Source organism: Phyllostomus discolor, chromosome 2 (assembly GCF_004126475.2).
Source record: "Phyllostomus discolor isolate MPI-MPIP mPhyDis1 chromosome 2, mPhyDis1.pri.v3, whole genome shotgun sequence".
NCBI classification, from domain to species: Eukaryota; Metazoa; Chordata; class Mammalia; order Chiroptera; family Phyllostomidae; genus Phyllostomus; species Phyllostomus discolor.
Genome location: NC_040904.2, coordinates 162,875,409 through 162,890,777, shown reverse-complemented (window position 1 = coordinate 162,890,777; position 15,369 = coordinate 162,875,409). Strand labels below are relative to the sequence as shown.

The 15,369-nt window shown below is 45.8% G+C and overlaps 2 protein-coding genes across 7 annotated transcripts; one reads left to right on the top strand and one right to left on the bottom strand.

The window, feature by feature from the left end:
• The first annotated feature begins 37 nt into the window (after nt 1-37).
• HNRNPA1 (heterogeneous nuclear ribonucleoprotein A1) lies at nt 38-6,186 on the top strand. Of its 4 annotated transcripts, none has more exons than XM_036018891.1 (11): nt 38-174; nt 728-844; nt 1,131-1,277; nt 1,423-1,633; nt 1,730-1,822; nt 1,900-1,992; nt 2,227-2,301; nt 2,527-2,685; nt 3,245-3,400; nt 3,698-3,762; nt 6,151-6,186. In XM_036018891.1, exons 1-10 carry the CDS (start codon nt 160-162, stop codon nt 3,751-3,753), a joined length of 1,122 nt encoding a protein of 373 aa, XP_035874784.1. In that variant the 5' UTR covers nt 38-159; the 3' UTR covers nt 3,754-3,762; nt 6,151-6,186. The 4 variants fall into 4 exon arrangements, with proteins under 4 accessions (XP_035874784.1, XP_028389107.1, XP_028389108.1 ...); XM_028533306.2 differs by lacking the exon at nt 6,151-6,186 and adding an exon at nt 3,995-4,712; XM_028533307.2 differs by lacking the exons at nt 2,527-2,685; nt 6,151-6,186 and adding an exon at nt 3,995-4,712.
• A 1,336-nt stretch (nt 6,187-7,522) lies between these two features.
• Nucleotides 7,523-15,097, bottom strand: NFE2 (nuclear factor, erythroid 2). Of its 3 annotated transcripts, none has more exons than XM_028533443.2 (3): nt 14,827-15,097; nt 10,346-10,521; nt 7,523-9,140 (listed from the first exon to the last, which is right to left on the bottom strand). In XM_028533443.2, the coding sequence occupies exons 2-3, from the start codon at nt 10,457-10,459 to the stop codon at nt 8,133-8,135; spliced, it is 1,122 nt and encodes a 373-aa protein (XP_028389244.1). In that variant the 5' UTR covers nt 10,460-10,521; nt 14,827-15,097; the 3' UTR covers nt 7,523-8,132. The 3 variants fall into 3 exon arrangements, with proteins under 3 accessions (XP_028389244.1, XP_035874783.1, XP_035874782.1); XM_036018890.1 differs by lacking the exon at nt 14,827-15,097 and adding an exon at nt 10,723-12,047; XM_036018889.1 differs by lacking the exon at nt 14,827-15,097 and adding an exon at nt 10,806-12,047.
• Between the last annotated feature and the right edge of the window lie 272 nt (nt 15,098-15,369).

Here is a 15,369-nt window from a genome sequence, read left to right as displayed (position 1 = left end):
CAGCTATTAAGGGGCGGAGTCTACCAATGCCGTAAGGGAGGAGGCGGGATAAAAAGCGAGGCCGAAGGTAGGCTGGCAGATACGTTCGTTACATTACTCCTTTCTGCCGGTGGACGCCGCTGAGTAAGCATCGTTGAAGTTCTCTCTGCTGCAGTCGTCATGTCTAAGTCAGAGGTGGGTAAGACGGTCTCTCCAACTTAATTTTCTTGCTCACCTCTGCCTGAGTTTCGTGGGATGCAGTTTAGATTGGCTGCTTGCGCCAGCCCATTCGGCAGTTCTTCAGTCGCGGCCCGGGCCTACCCCTCCCAAAGTTCAGGTCGCCATTTTGTCCTCGTCGTGGCCATGAGGCCGCTGTCCCGTAACATTTAGTTATTATGCCAGGCTTGTACCTCCCAGTAAATCTCTTAGGCATAGTAAGTCTTTTTTTTTTTTTTTTTTACCTTGTCTCAGTAGGCGAGTTTCTTAAAAAGCCGCTTTCGTCTCTTTTTGGCAACGGGCCCCTCCCGTTCACTCCTTTTGTTGCGCGTGCGTCAAAGGCAGAGTAGGGACGCATGCGCTCGCTGTTTTGTACCTTCCAGTACTCTGTACCCAGTGGGGAGAAACACGTGGCTTGCTGCGACCAGAAGGAACAATAAGCACTACGTGCATACTGTCTAGTTTTGCTTAAGTGAATGGTGCTTTGCGTTAACCGGCTAATTTAACGCTTCCCTCCCTTCCCCATTCCTAGTCTCCCAAAGAGCCGGAACAGCTACGGAAGCTCTTTATCGGAGGTTTGAGCTTTGAAACAACAGATGAGAGTCTGAGGAGCCATTTTGAGCAATGGGGAACGCTCACAGACTGTGTGGTAAGACTTGGAAGAGAAAAGGGGTCCTAGAACTAGTTGATTTACTAGGCTTCTCGTGCCATAGGTCTTGTCTGAATACTTAATGGCTATTGATAACAGGATTATAGTTGGAAATGACAAGAAGGTGTGGCGTTAGAGAGCTAAAAAGCTCGCAATAAGTTTGTACAGGGATAATGGGAAACGGAAGGACTTTGTTTGAAGACTAATATAATTTCTTATCTTGTTCAAGGTAGAAATGACAGTAGTTTGGGCGTCTTACTATGATTTTAAATGAATTACATCTTAGGTGATGAGAGATCCAAACACCAAGCGCTCCAGAGGCTTTGGGTTTGTCACATATGCCACTGTGGAGGAGGTGGATGCAGCCATGAATGCAAGGCCACACAAGGTGGATGGAAGAGTTGTGGAACCAAAGAGGGCTGTCTCAAGAGAAGTGAGTGATTTATTTTTCCCTTCCCTAGTCATTTACAAGTGTGCCACCAGGTAGATACAATGTTTGGGAATAGTAACAAACTTGAACCTTAATTTCAGGAGATTTTGCTAATGTCTAGCTTAATTGGGGTTTTTTTCCCCGTTAGGATTCTCAAAGACCGGGTGCCCACTTAACTGTGAAAAAGATTTTCGTTGGTGGTATTAAAGAAGACACTGAAGAACATCACCTAAGAGATTATTTTGAACAGTATGGAAAAATTGAAGTGATTGAAATCATGACTGACCGAGGCAGTGGCAAAAAGAGAGGCTTCGCTTTTGTAACCTTTGATGACCATGACTCTGTCGACAAAATTGTCAGTGAGTATCATAACACGTTTGTTAGCTAAGGGTTCTGAAATTCTGGTTATATTCCAAACCCTGAGGTTGTGTTCTTTTTATCTTCAAATTTTTTAGTTCAGAAATACCATACTGTAAATGGCCACAACTGTGAAGTAAGGAAAGCTCTATCTAAGCAAGAGATGGCGAGTGCGTCATCCAGCCAAAGAGGTGGGTTTGTTGCTTTTGTTAAACCTTAAGGACCAATTCCAATTTTTATGGTTTAATGCAATTCATCTTTTCTTAAGGTCGAAGTGGTTCTGGAAACTTTGGAGGTGGTCGTGGAGGTGGATTTGGTGGGAATGACAACTTTGGTCGTGGAGGAAACTTCAGTGGTCGAGGTATATTTGATCATAATTTAATGACTTCAAATAACTTGTCCTTTATGCAATCTGACAGTATGGCCACTGTTTCCAAAGTTATATTCTATCTAAATGTATTTCTGGCTTCTCACCAACTCAAAGTCCTGTGTATGAAAATAATTTTTTTAGCACAGGAACTGTTTTCTCAAGTTTATACTTACGAGGCTGTAATTTGTATGGAATTCATATACTTAAAAATCTGCTTTCTTCCAGGTGGCTTTGGTGGTAGCCGTGGTGGTGGTGGATATGGTGGCAGTGGGGATGGCTATAATGGATTTGGTAATGATGGTAAGTTTTGTGGGTTGGTTTATTTAGGAATAAACAGGCAAAAGGTTGGGGGGGGTATTTGTTTTTGGTGACTTATAGAATAGGTTGGTAGAGACTAAAACTCTAGTGCATGACAAGCTAAATTCTGACCATAACAGCATGTGAGCAGGCTGTTACCCATTACGCTTAAACAGGTTTTGATTGTTGAATACTTTTGTCTTATTGAGAAGAATTGTATTCTTGTAGGTGGTTATGGAGGAGGCGGCCCTGGTTACTCTGGAGGAAGCAGAGGCTATGGAAGTGGTGGACAGGGTTATGGAAACCAGGGCAGTGGCTATGGCGGGAGTGGCAGCTATGACAGCTATAACAACGGAGGAGGCGGAGGCGGCTTTGGCGGTGGTAGTGGTAGGTATCCAGTGATCCAGGTACTTGGTGCAGTAGCTAGATTAGCCTTGTAGAATTTATGCCCGTGTGGGGATTAGATGCATTATGTGGTACATTGCATGGTATTTTTTTTAATGGGCTTGCTGTGCTACCTCCTAGCTTTAAGCTGGGGCCGCCTCACTCCCAAATAGATGAATGAGTGGATAGTGGCATCTTCGGCTGTTCAACTGGAACTAGATTAGCTCTAGTAGGATTTAGTGTCTTAACTTCTTTGGGACCATAGGCACTTAGTTGATGAATCCAGCATGTGTTTGTAGTGCCCCTGGATGGGTCAAGGACTTCAAGGCTATAGGATATGGTCTGTGTTGTCATGGTGAGTTGAGTAAAACACTGGATTATTCAACTGAATGCTTACCTGGAAAAGATGAAATACAAAGATAAACATTGGAGCCATCAGAGTTTGGGAGGAAGGCAGGTCAAGCAACTTAATTTTTTTTTCTTTTTCCATTTTTGAACACAATAGATTTCAGAGCTGTCATCTTGCCTCAGTAACAGATAACGGTCCTCTTTCCATTCCTAGGAAGCAACTTTGGAGGTGGTGGAAGCTACAATGATTTTGGCAATTACAACAATCAATCTTCAAATTTTGGGCCCATGAAAGGAGGAAACTTTGGAGGCAGAAGCTCTGGCCCCTATGGTGGTGGAGGCCAATACTTTGCCAAACCACGAAACCAAGGTATAGTGAGTGTGTGAGTGGTGGTGGTGGTGGTGGTGGTGGTGGTAGTTGTAGTAGTAGTAGAGGGCTAGGTGTCTTTAATTTGTACTGCTAAAGAATAGTTTGGGTCTTAGATGACATTGTGTGAGCTATAATAAATAGCCTGACAAAGTTTTAAGAACACTTAAGTGACTGGTAACTCAGTCAAATTGAAAATGTCATCTGAGCTGAAACTCCACTTTGAATTTTATTGTTTCAAATATAAAAGTGTTACTGCTTGGCACTTTGAAAGTTTAAAGGAATAAACGTTGTTCTTAGGTGGCTATGGTGGTTCCAGCAGCAGCAGTAGCTATGGCAGTGGCAGAAGGTTTTAATTATGCCAGGTAAGTAAACACCTTTTTGTGTTTCAACTTAATTTTTATGATTGAAAATGAACCCAGTAACCCTAATGTAGCTAAGCAGTGCAACATAGTTAACAATGTAACTGCAGTAAAATTGTGGATATTAAGTTAATATTCAGATCAGCAAAATTTGTGGGAAACAACTTGCTATTGGATTGTAGCCTTAAGTCTTAATATGTTTAGATTAACAACTTTATTCCATATTGTTCAACAGGAAACAAAGCTTAGCAGGAGAGGAGAGCCAGAGAAGTGACAGGGAAGCTACAGGTTACAACAGATTTGTGAACTCAGCCAAGCACAGTGGTGGCAGGGCCTAGCTGCTACAAAGAAGACATGTTTTAGACAATACTCATGTGAATGGGCAAAAAAACTCGAGGACTGTATTTGTGACTAATTGTATAACAGGTTATTTTAGTTTCTGTTCTGTGGAAAGTGTAAAGCATTCCAACAAAGGGTTTTTAATGTAGTTTTTTTTTTTCCTTTTTGCACCCATGCTGTTGATTGCTAAATGTAATAGTCTGATCATGACGCTGAATAAATGTGTCTTTTTTTTTAAATGTGCTGTGTAAAGTTAGTCTACTCTGAAGCCATCTTGGTAAATTACCCCAACAGTGTGAAGTTAGAATTCCTTCAGGGTGATGCCAGATTCCATTTGAAATTTATTTACAACCTGCTTGGGCACACATGCCATTGTCTTCAGAAACCTTGGTGTAGTTGAATTGATAAGTTACTGTGTTGTGACCTGGAGTTCACCATTAAAAGGGTCACCCAAGCAGAGTCACGGAGTTTATTTGGTTACTAATGGTTGTTGGCACATCCTATGCAATATACTAAATTGAATTATGGTACCAGATAAAATTATAGATGGGAATGAAGTTTGTGTATCATCCATTATCATGTGTAATCAATAAACGATTTAATATCCTCTTGAATGGAATGACAACTGTATGGATTTGGGACTGGCAGAGCTTTGGACTTTCCCTACCCACTACCCATGAATGTTGAATGCTTCTGTCACCAATTCAAATTCAAAACTTTGCCAGAGATTAGAAACCAGCTGTTGGCTAATGCAGCTCCAAAAATCCACAGATTAGAAGTGTTTTGGGAGATGTTTTTAAACTTACCAGAACCAGTAAGAGTTTCTTAATCCTACACTACATTAAAGGAAAACTGCAGTTTACTTTGTTCCGGTTGGGTGGGTCTTTATAGAGACTTAATAGATTTTAATCACACTAGGTTGCCTATTTGGAGATTAACATTATGGAGATGTCGAAGAACCATACTGCTTATAAACGTGCTAACTGCAGTTTTCCTTTAAATATAGCACAAGACCACGTAACCATCCTAAAATGTTAATTGTATAGAAAATGATTTCTAAAGTTAACTTAATATCCAGTGATTGTTTTTTGTACATAGGTTCTTTTGAGCCTTCCCTTTGATATCCTCAATTTCAGTGCCATTGTACCTACTTAGTAGCATAGAGATTTGTTGATCACTAGGATTGTATTTCACCTATGGGTGTGTTACTTGGAAGTTTGGGGAGGGGAGGGTGGGTGGAGGTGGATGGGAGGTGGATGTGGGTGGGAAAGCATGGATGGATGATACAGTTCCATGGGTTTGACACTGGCTGAGTTTGCAATGGCAGGTGAAACCTTAACTATTGAGGGAGTTTGCAGATACCTCAGGATTCCTGACAATGCCTTTAAAGATCCAGGAGAGATGTTCAGCTACTAGGAACTGCTAGCAAGCATAGCGCGAATGACTGCGAGCTCAGACACTCTACAGCTGAGAGTAGACACTTGTGGTATGTGGAGTACAGATAAGCCAGGGGCAGTCCACGACACGCTCCATGAAAGCTAGGAGGGAGTGAAGTTTCAGTGACCATCGCAAGGAAGGAGGCAGACAAGAGTAAGGCACACCTGACTCTTAGGACTAGCAGTCAGATCCAGGAGGAAAGGTTTTATTGCTATGCTGGTAGGTAAGAACAGATTTTACTTACATCCATATAGTTATCTAAAATCCAGTTTTCTGTTATATTTTCCTTAATATATTGAGCCAAAACTAGTCCAGTTAAGCTGAACTTGGTTTTCTGGAGATGGATTATTTTATAAATTGACACCATAGTCTTAGTGGATCCCAATGGAAGGAAATGAGCACTTGATCTCTACTGTGATAAATTTTTGCCCTTTAATTTTGACTTCCTTCCTTTGACCCATTTCCTTAAAACAATGGCTCAAAGTAATGTATTACAAATCTTCCCCCAAATGATGGTGGGAGGGTGGGTGGGCCTCTAGTGGGGGGTGGGGGATTTAGCCTGAGATGGGTCTTGGTCTCAGAAAAGCTAGTTCTAAAGGTTGTTTGCTTTTCTAGGGAGGAGTCTGCTACTACAGGTTATCAGCCGTCCTTTAAAAAAAAAACCTGTTCAAGATTAATAGTTAAAAGGTAAGTTTTTATAAAGTATTTTGGTATTACCAGAGTAGAGAATGAGCTTGCCTCAGAACCAAAGAGGATGTCATAATCTGCTCTCAGAAATCTGTTAAAACAACTGGGCTCAATTAAAAAGAATGGGAATCTTTCACCTGCTTGTATAAATATTTCATAACTTTTTCTTTTTTTTACTTTTTGCCAGGAACATCCTTTTGAGGACACCCTTTATCTGAGCCACTGTGTACTTCATTTTCACTGCCATGCAGTTTTCATTTAGCTGTGCTGCAGCTTGAGTTAATCATTCAGTTTTATGAGTGGACTTTTTAAATAAAATGCTTTTAATTTGTTTTTGCTTATTTTCTTTTTCTGCTTTCACAACACAGTAAACTTGATACTGAGCATTTCAAGTTTGGGGATGAGACATACAGGAGATAATTACATACCAGGTGTCAGCTAAACAGTTTTTTAGCAGGGTCAATCTAAAGGAACAGGGCCTTAGAAAAGTTTATCTCATTGGCTGGCATCATCATTTAGTGGGATCTGAGAAACTGGGTTCTCGCTGCAAGACTCAGCCCTGACCCTGTTAGAAGTAAACTGTTACCTATTTTTTTCCCATTTGTACATAACCTTTTTCCTGCTCCCCTGACAAGAGAAAGGGGGCGGAGCCAGAGCTACCTGCCACCCCTGTCTTTGAGAGCCAAACCTACTAAGTTCTGGAGGGGCATAGTGGATGTCATCTTTGGTGGACAAGCATATATGGGCTAGCTATCTTAGGCTTCAAAAAAAATCAAGTCGGGTAAGAATATAGGAGGTAGGTTAAATCTTGGCTTCTCAAAGATGATGAATCTGAAATATTTTTAGAAGCAATTTAAGTAGGCTCCTAAGTTTCTCCTACTGCTTTCAGGAGGGAAGTCATACAGCCTCACAACAGCAGGGTAGGGCTGAGGGAGTTGGTGAGGTATGTGAATCCATAAACTCAAAAGGTTTAGGAAAACCAGGACTACCAGAGATTTGCTAAATTAGCAATTTATTGAGGTGACAGTTAACAAAAACACTCTTACTGAAAAACTTAACACATCTATTACATTCTGTACATTGAGGGGTGCTTTACAGATACAATTTACAAGAAGTAGATTCAAGGAAGAGATTCCCTGTTCAAGTTCATGAAAACTGACTCATCCTAGTTTACACTCCAAAACCATGTTCAACCTTTTGCTTTAGGCACGTAGTCTCCCCTGCAGAGCTTAGGTGCTTCTAAAGGTCTAATTTTGCTTCTGAGTTACTTTTGTGAGCGCCTTAAGTTATTTAAAATTCCCTAAGCCTGAGCAAGAAACCATGTTTTTCAAAAATGTATAGGTATGCAGATTCCACATCTCTACATTGTTTTTGTCAACTGTAGTGTGTTAACTGAACCTGGAAGTAAAGTTTCCCTATTGGAATGGCGCTGGTAAAGTCGAATAGAAGTATACATACACATAGAAGCAAAATACCCCAAATAGTTTGTGTAATGTAGTTCCAGAGAAGATTGGGAACCACACAACTTCAAAAATAATGGAAATGTGGTATCAAGGAAGTTTGAACTTTGATGTGGCATCTGAAAATTACTGTTTCAAGAAAATTATGTCAAGAAAAGTGTATGTTTGTATACACACTAATAGAAGGAAGACACAACGGAAGGCTTTTTATGTGGAGGGCTTTATATACTAAAGCTCAAACAAAATGTGGAGATTGGAGACCTGGGAAGCTGAATCAGATTCCAGCCTTCCCTCATTTATTTGCCTCAAGGCAAGCCTCGTTAAACACACCTTGACCCAACAAATGTCAGGTTTTTCATTGTAGTCCCCTTAGGGGCCTCAGGGTCCAGGAGCATCTTTATCAAAAGGGAATGAAGAAAATCGTCACCAGGACCACCCTGCTGGGTCCGCTCAGTCTGTGGTCTCAATCTTGGTCCCCCTGGGCACCAGGAATATGGCCCCATCAGCAGCCTGTTGCAACACATACTCTTCAGGAGAGTAGCTGTTGCCAGCTTCATCGCGCAGGTGCTGGAAAATGTCACAGTACAGCTCAGTCAGCTGTTGGCGCATCACCTCTAGGGTCCGGTCGGCCTCCCCTCGGGCCCTGAGTAGCCGCTCCCGCTCGCTGCTGAGTCTCTCCAGTTCCCGCTCCAGCTGCACGATTGTCTCCAGCTTCCTCTTGCGACAGTTCTGGGCAGCCACCTTGTTCTTGCCCCTACGTCGAATGTCCCGGACTAGTGCCAGCTGACTTTCTGTTAGCGGGTACCGTGCCAACAGCTCGTTAAAGTCATCTACTGGCAAGTTGACAATCTTGTCCGTGGGGAAGGGGATCTTCATGGCCAGGGCCCGACGCTCATCCCGACTCCCTGCCTCTCCCCGTACAGTGGGCTTGGACCGCACAGGGCCTGAGGAGGGCTGTAAGGCTAAGGGGGTCTCAGCAGGTGGCAAGGCATAGTTGGGGTGGGCCAAGGAGTTAGGCATTAGCGAGTAGGGGTACTCCACCGGGTACATCTCTATATACTCGCTGCGCCGCCGACCAGCCTCTGTCCCCTCCAGCTCAAGAGATTCAGCATCACTATAGTTGAGGGATAATCCTGAGTCGGATTCTGGGTCTTCTTGGGGCTTGGGTGGCCCGGCTGGTAGCCCAATATCCAGGAGAGCTAAGGGGTCTGGGAGGGGCTCACTGAGGAGACCTGAGAGGGTCAGTGGCTTGGAGACTGGTATGGCAATGTTACCATAAGAGTATGGAGAGTCTGGGACATGAGCTGAGGTTACTGGTAGCTCATAAGGTGGTGGAGGAAGGGAGAAACCAGCATCTGGATGGATTGAGCAGGGACAATAAGTTGGAGGTGGCAGGGGTCCAGGGTACGGGGCTGGGGCTGAGGGCTCAAACGATGGTTCACTTGGAGCATTTAGGCCCTGCAAGAAAAAGACAAAAAAGTTTGGAGACAGACTGAGGAAGAGGGCCAGCTCTCTCAGGATCATGCTGGGTCCTTCTGAAAGACCCAGTGAGATGATAACAAGGGAACAGAAAGGTGCTAAAAAATCATTGAAAGCTTCTAGAGTTGCAATGAAGCTACTTCAAGAAGAAAGCTGCTTAAACAGGAATGGAAGTCACTGAGGTCAGACTTCAGAAAGAACTAGCATTACAACAATCATAAAAACTCCTCCTCAGTAGATCTGACTGGCTGGAAATGCCTCATGTTCTTTTATTTCTTTCAGAAAAAGAAGGAGTTGTTATCCAAGATGACCCCTCAGAACCCTTTCCTGCTGTGGTTATCTAGGGTCAAAAGGTCAAGTTCAGATCTTGTCCATGCCCTGGGTGCCCAGCAGAGGGAGCTGCTGTGTGGAAGCAGGGTTTAGGACAGATCCTGAGGGCCCATGCATGGTGGCAGGGGAGAGAAGGGGGCAGGCACAGAGCCAGGTCTGGGGGTTAAGAGTCACCTTGGGGAGTTGGCACTAGCTCTACTCTCTACTCTTCAGTCCCCCTGTCCCTTCCCAGGTGCAGAGAGGAGAAAAGAACATGCTAGAAACAGGGCCCCCAACCCACATAGGGGAGCCACCCTGCTCTAGCCCAGCTGGGGACAAAGGCATCATTGTTAGGCCAACAGATACCCCTTTGTCCAACTGGTAGGAGGAGAGGACCCCGGCATTGACTGACCCCCCTTCCTGAGGCCCCTGAAGTACTGCTCAGCTACCTGGGGGAAAGGGGCCCAGCTGCTGAGGGAAAGGGGCCCAGCTGCTGAAGGCAGGGGGAGAAAATGAAGGAAGAAGATGAGCAGGATTGGGGAAGGAAGTCAGAAGGGAAGAAGGTGAGAAAGGGAAGGCGGAGCAGAAGGTGGGGTAGAGAGATGTGAACAGAGTGGCTGCTGAGAGAGATTATACCCCTAATCAGATCCTTCTTTCCCCAACACTCCTGTCTCCTGCTCTTCCACACCCCTTCTCCTTATTTTTCTGGTGTAACAACTAGATCTCCCTGCTACTCCAGCCCTTTCTTTTTCAGTCCTTGGAACATTTCCAGCTTGAGACCCTGATCCCTCCTTGTTCCTGCTGCCTACCTCAGTCCCAGCTAAACGTCCTGCTCCTCTACCCTTCCCTTCCCCTGCTCCCTCCGTCCTACTCACCTGCAGCTCAGTGATGGACATGATCTCTTGCCAAGTCAGTTCCATCTCGCCCAGCTCCGGGGTGGGCAGCTGTGTCACCCTATTCCTGCTCTGCTGAGGAGGACACGGGGGCATCCTACTGGGCCAGGGCCAGGGCCTGGTCCAGGGTCCCCCAAAGCCCAAATGGCCCCAGCAACCTGTGTCAAAGGATAAATGGGAGTTAGGGCTCTGCTGCTAGGGGTCAGCAATTTTGTCCTGCCTGCCTCCACAGAGAGGCTCCATCTAGTGTCACCTGATAGAAGGAGAGACCTCATCCCCTCCCACTCATGCTGGACTCATCAACCAGCTCCTTAAGCTATTGTAGAAAGTCTTTTTCTGTGGTGTGATCTCTACCTCACCTGCTATGGCTGTACTCAGTTCCTTTGGGAGCACATTAGGCCTTTACCTTTTTTTCAGACAAGATGCCTTCTCTTTTCCCTACTTCTTTCTCCCCAAAATTGTATCACTGGCTGGGGCAGAAACCACATCTTCTGGGGGTTTTCCCCCCATTTTCTGGGGCAACATCAGAGATCATGCCTGCTTTCCTCCCCTGTTCTCAGTTTTAGGATCTCTGTCTTTTCTTCCCAAGATGAGAGTGAGTGCTTGAGGATCCCCCAGGAGTGTGTTGTGGGAAGAGCCAAGCAGACAGTCCCTCCCCTTCTCTGAGATATGGCCCAGGCCTGCTGGCTGATAGCAGCCCTGCCCTCTCCTCCTATCCTGGCCCTGGACTCCCCTGCCTTGGCCAGATAAGAAGTTTATCAGCTGCAAGCAGCAGAGGGAGAAATGGTCTCTGGAGTCACTGGACCTCTGTCCTATATCCCCAAAGGGTCATCTTGGCCATACCCCATTCCACAGCCAGGGATCTTTCCTCTCCTAAGGTAATACAACAACTGTAACAAAGACTTATTGAGTATTGGTCAAGAACTGTGTTACAAGTATTCATTTATGAGACTGACTTTCACAAAGATCCTATAAGGTCCATTCAGAAATTGAGACTCAAGCTGGTAAATAGCAGAGTCAGGTCTGGAACCTCTATTGACTGAGTCTACCAGCCTATATCACTTTCCAGGCACCTTCTCATCCTGCTCCTCTATCTTCATACCCCAGACCTTTCATGGTGGTCTACATCACCAGTTCTTTCTGTGGGATCTCAGTCTCTTTCCTCCTCTTCTGGGGAATTTCTTTTTCAAGCCTTGAATACACATTCCCCTCCAGTCTCTTTCTCTTTTGATCTGGGCTCTAGCTGCAGGTCTGCCACAAAGTAGCAGTGTGATGTTGGGCAAGTCATCACACTTCTCTGAGCCTCTGTTTCCTCATTTGTAAAACCGGGGTGTTGGACAAATGGAACTTGGAGGCCCCTTTCTGCTCAGACAGCTTAACTTTCTCAGCAAACCCTCACCTCTGCCTTCATCTTCTCTCTGTCAGCCTTCTCCTCACCCTACTCCCTGTTCTCTGACAGCCCTCTTCCCTTGCATCTGTTCTCCCTGCCTTCAGCAAAAAATTCCAAGTAGATTTCATAGAAACCTCCTGATCTCTTAGGGCTAGACACTACACCCCACTCCTGCCATATAAGTAAGAGCTGAGGTTGGAGAAGAATCATAGAACAAATAAGACAGGATGACCTCAAACTGCATGACCTTAGATTACCACAAGGATGGCCTATCACAGCTTGATATGAAGTCTACTCTGATTTACAACATAATTAGTGAGAACTGCAAATTATCCTTTTGAAAGAGGATCTCTCCTACCTCCTGCTCCCAACCCCTTGTACTATCGCCATCCTCAGAGCTGAGAGGTGGTGTAGGCACAGGCCCTTGGCCAGTGAGCAGAATGGGTGGGGTGTTTATGTCTGTCCAGGATGCCATTTCAACACCGGAACCCCACACTCCCCCACCCAGGTTCTGGAGGAAATTGCCCAAAGGCAAAGTGAATGGAGAAGGGGTTTATGGGGCAGGGACAATGGCTCTTGCCTCATAGTCCTTCACACACACACACCTACCCCCACCCTTTGTCCCTCCTTATATCTTCCCGAATATGACTCTTAGGTGCAGTACAAAGACCCTGCCCTAGAAGGCAGGATACAGGTTCTCTGGCCTTCCAGATGCATGCATGGCCTTAGGCAAACTGCTTCACATTCAGTCTCTTCCATTTAATGGACACAGGACTGAGGAATCTTTTTGCTGTGAGAAGCAGTCTGTTGTGTCTAGCTCAGGCAGTCACAAACTTTATTGTTACCACATTCACCCAGGGTATTTGTAAAAACAGAATCCTGAATGCCACCCCAGACCTACTGAATTGAATTCATAGGTGCAGGTACCTAGCAATCGGCATTTTAACAAGTGCCCTTGTGTTTCTGATGCCAGAGGCCCATTGCACTTTGAAAATACTACAGTAGTCCAACAATATGAGTTCACAGGAAAAAACACAAAGCCAGAAAGGAGTCCAGCAAGTGATCTCTAGGCTTCTCTGAGCTTCAGATCCTTGACCTAGGCAACACTAGGTTCTGACTGCCCCAGTATCTGAGACCCCTCCTATCAACCCCTCCTCATGAAGACCATGAGCTCAATCTCCCCCTCACCCTAGGACAAGGAAATGAGAATCCAGAAGGGGCTCAGAGAGAGGCAAGAGGTTGGAGAAGGGGGAGTTGAAGAGAACCTCTGGATCAGCTCTAACCAGCTTTCTGATACAGTTTGCACTAGGTCAAAGGAGAGAAGTATGTTTTCCCCTAAACACTCAGCAATGTCCTTCTGTATACCAGGCATAGGCTCCGCTGAGTCTTAGGAGCCTACCCTTCTGAGGACCAGCCAGAGGCTTGTCAGCCAGTGGTATAAATCAGGGAAGAGGGTATAGTCAGAATTGAATCAAAAAGAATGCCACAGAGGGTACAGAAACTAGAGGGATACTGGGAAAATGGAGCAGGACTTCCTACGTCCCTTTTCTTTTACAATAATCAGTTCCCACTTCCCGGTTTAGCCCAAACTTTGTGGTCACCCAGCCATCTTACTCCCCAACATCGTGTATCAGGTAGGACTGGAGCCATCTCCAGGAACTATAAATCCACCCTTTATTCCCATACTGATGGTCCTACCCAGAATCTTATCACAATCCCTGAGTACTTGCAGAATGACAAGGGGCTTTATGCTTAAGGATGCAGGATGAGAACTATTTAGAGGGATGCTGGGAAGAGGAAGACATTTGGCCTCAACTGCTGCCCCAAGGCTCTAACTGTCTTGACAAGGGGAAAGGGACCCTTTGACTCTGGGACCCTGTTCTTTTTTTTTTTTTTAATTGAATTTAGAGAAAGGAAGGGAGAGAGGGAGAGAGAGAAAAACATCGATTTGTTGTTCCATTTATTTGTGTATTCACTGGTTGATTCTTGTCTGTGCCCTGACTAGGGATTGAATACACAACCTTGGCATATAGCCAACTGAGCGACCCTGGTAGGGCCCTAGGACCTTTTTCTGAGGTTTATTAGACCACTCCACCTTTCCAGGTGTCAATAAAAGCAGTGAAAGAATGAAGAGAGGTCAGTGAAACTTGGGGTGTGGAGTGGCAGGTGAGCAACCTACTCAGAAAGATCAGGAAGAATCCCCAAAGAGGAAGAGGGACACAGAGATGAGAGAGAAACAAAGAGAATGAAGGAAAAAGATAGAGAGATTGAGTTGATCAGAGTGAGGTCCAATCTCCTGAGGGCATACATAGCTCAAACAGGTGTATGGGAACAAGGGAGAGAGGGACAAGTTTCTGCCATTCTGTCACTTGGTCCTTAGACCCAAAACTGCAGTCTTTGGGGGACCAATGACTAGAGAGTTCCAGTCCCAGTCCCTCTTCTCTTCCACTGCTTCCCAGCCCACTCCGTTCCTGCTGCTTATACTTCCAGTTGGAAGGAGCTATCCTGGGAGTGGAATACCTTCCTTTTCCTTCCAGTTCCATCTGATCCCTATTGCCCAGAGAAGAGAAGGGACAAAGGGAGGCAAGAACTAGCATTCCCTACTTCTACCACCCCATCTTGCTGCAACAACACTTCTCGGTGATCCAGATATCCATCTAGTTCCTCAGCCTCTACCAAACCTTCCCAGCCAGCTGGCCAGAGCAGCATGATGGAAAGGAGAGGAGAAAGGGTGGTACTATTTTCCCCAGGGCAACCAGCCTGCTGAAGGGTTACTCAGGGTCATTCTCCAACCCCTCAGAGGTACCTCAAGAGACCACTGTCTGGTCCCCACACACAGTGTTTCACCCCAAGAATCCCAGAACACTCCAGAAACCTAGGAGTGTTCTAGGACTCCTCCTTCTTCCAGAGGAGCTCCCGGAGATGTCAAATTCCTAAACCAGGGTTAGCCTGGAAGGTCCGAGATCTCTTAAGAACATACGAAAGTTGGGTATTTTCTCCCTCTGCCTCCTCCACCTCCCAGCCTGTCCCTGGATCCCATTGGAATCTCCCTCCCACCCCGCCCCTCAGGCACCTGTGGCAGGGTCCAAGCAGAGTGCAGAGAAAGATGAGGCTCCGAGTGCTGTCTCTGGGGAGTCAGGGCCTGGGCTGACAGCTCCTGGGTGAGGATCCCTGCTACCTCCGAGAACCTGGGAGGTCTGTGCCCCGCCTCCTGACCATTGCTGAGTTCTGAGTGTGGAGGCTCAGACTGATCACAGGGAGCTCCAGGGCGGCACACCAGTCTCCTCTGAAGCCCTGGGGCCTGACTTCTTCGTCCTTCCTCCAACCCTCCCCTTTCCCCATGGCCCTCCTCTCCTTCTGCCCCTTCTGGCCAAGAGAGGAAACTTGAGCCCCGTGTGGTTTCTGCCCATACCCCACCCCCACCCTGATCCCGGCCAGCAGGGGCACACATGGCTCCAAGCCTCTCTCAGCCCTCCTTTTGAGCCCAGGAGTCCAGTCAGGTCTGTGTTTCTCCCATGCAGATGATGAATTCCAAGCTGATGGTCCACTCCAAAGCAACCTCTAAACTTTATACAAGTTGTAACCTCCTGCCCTCTGCTCTCTTAGGAACAGGGAA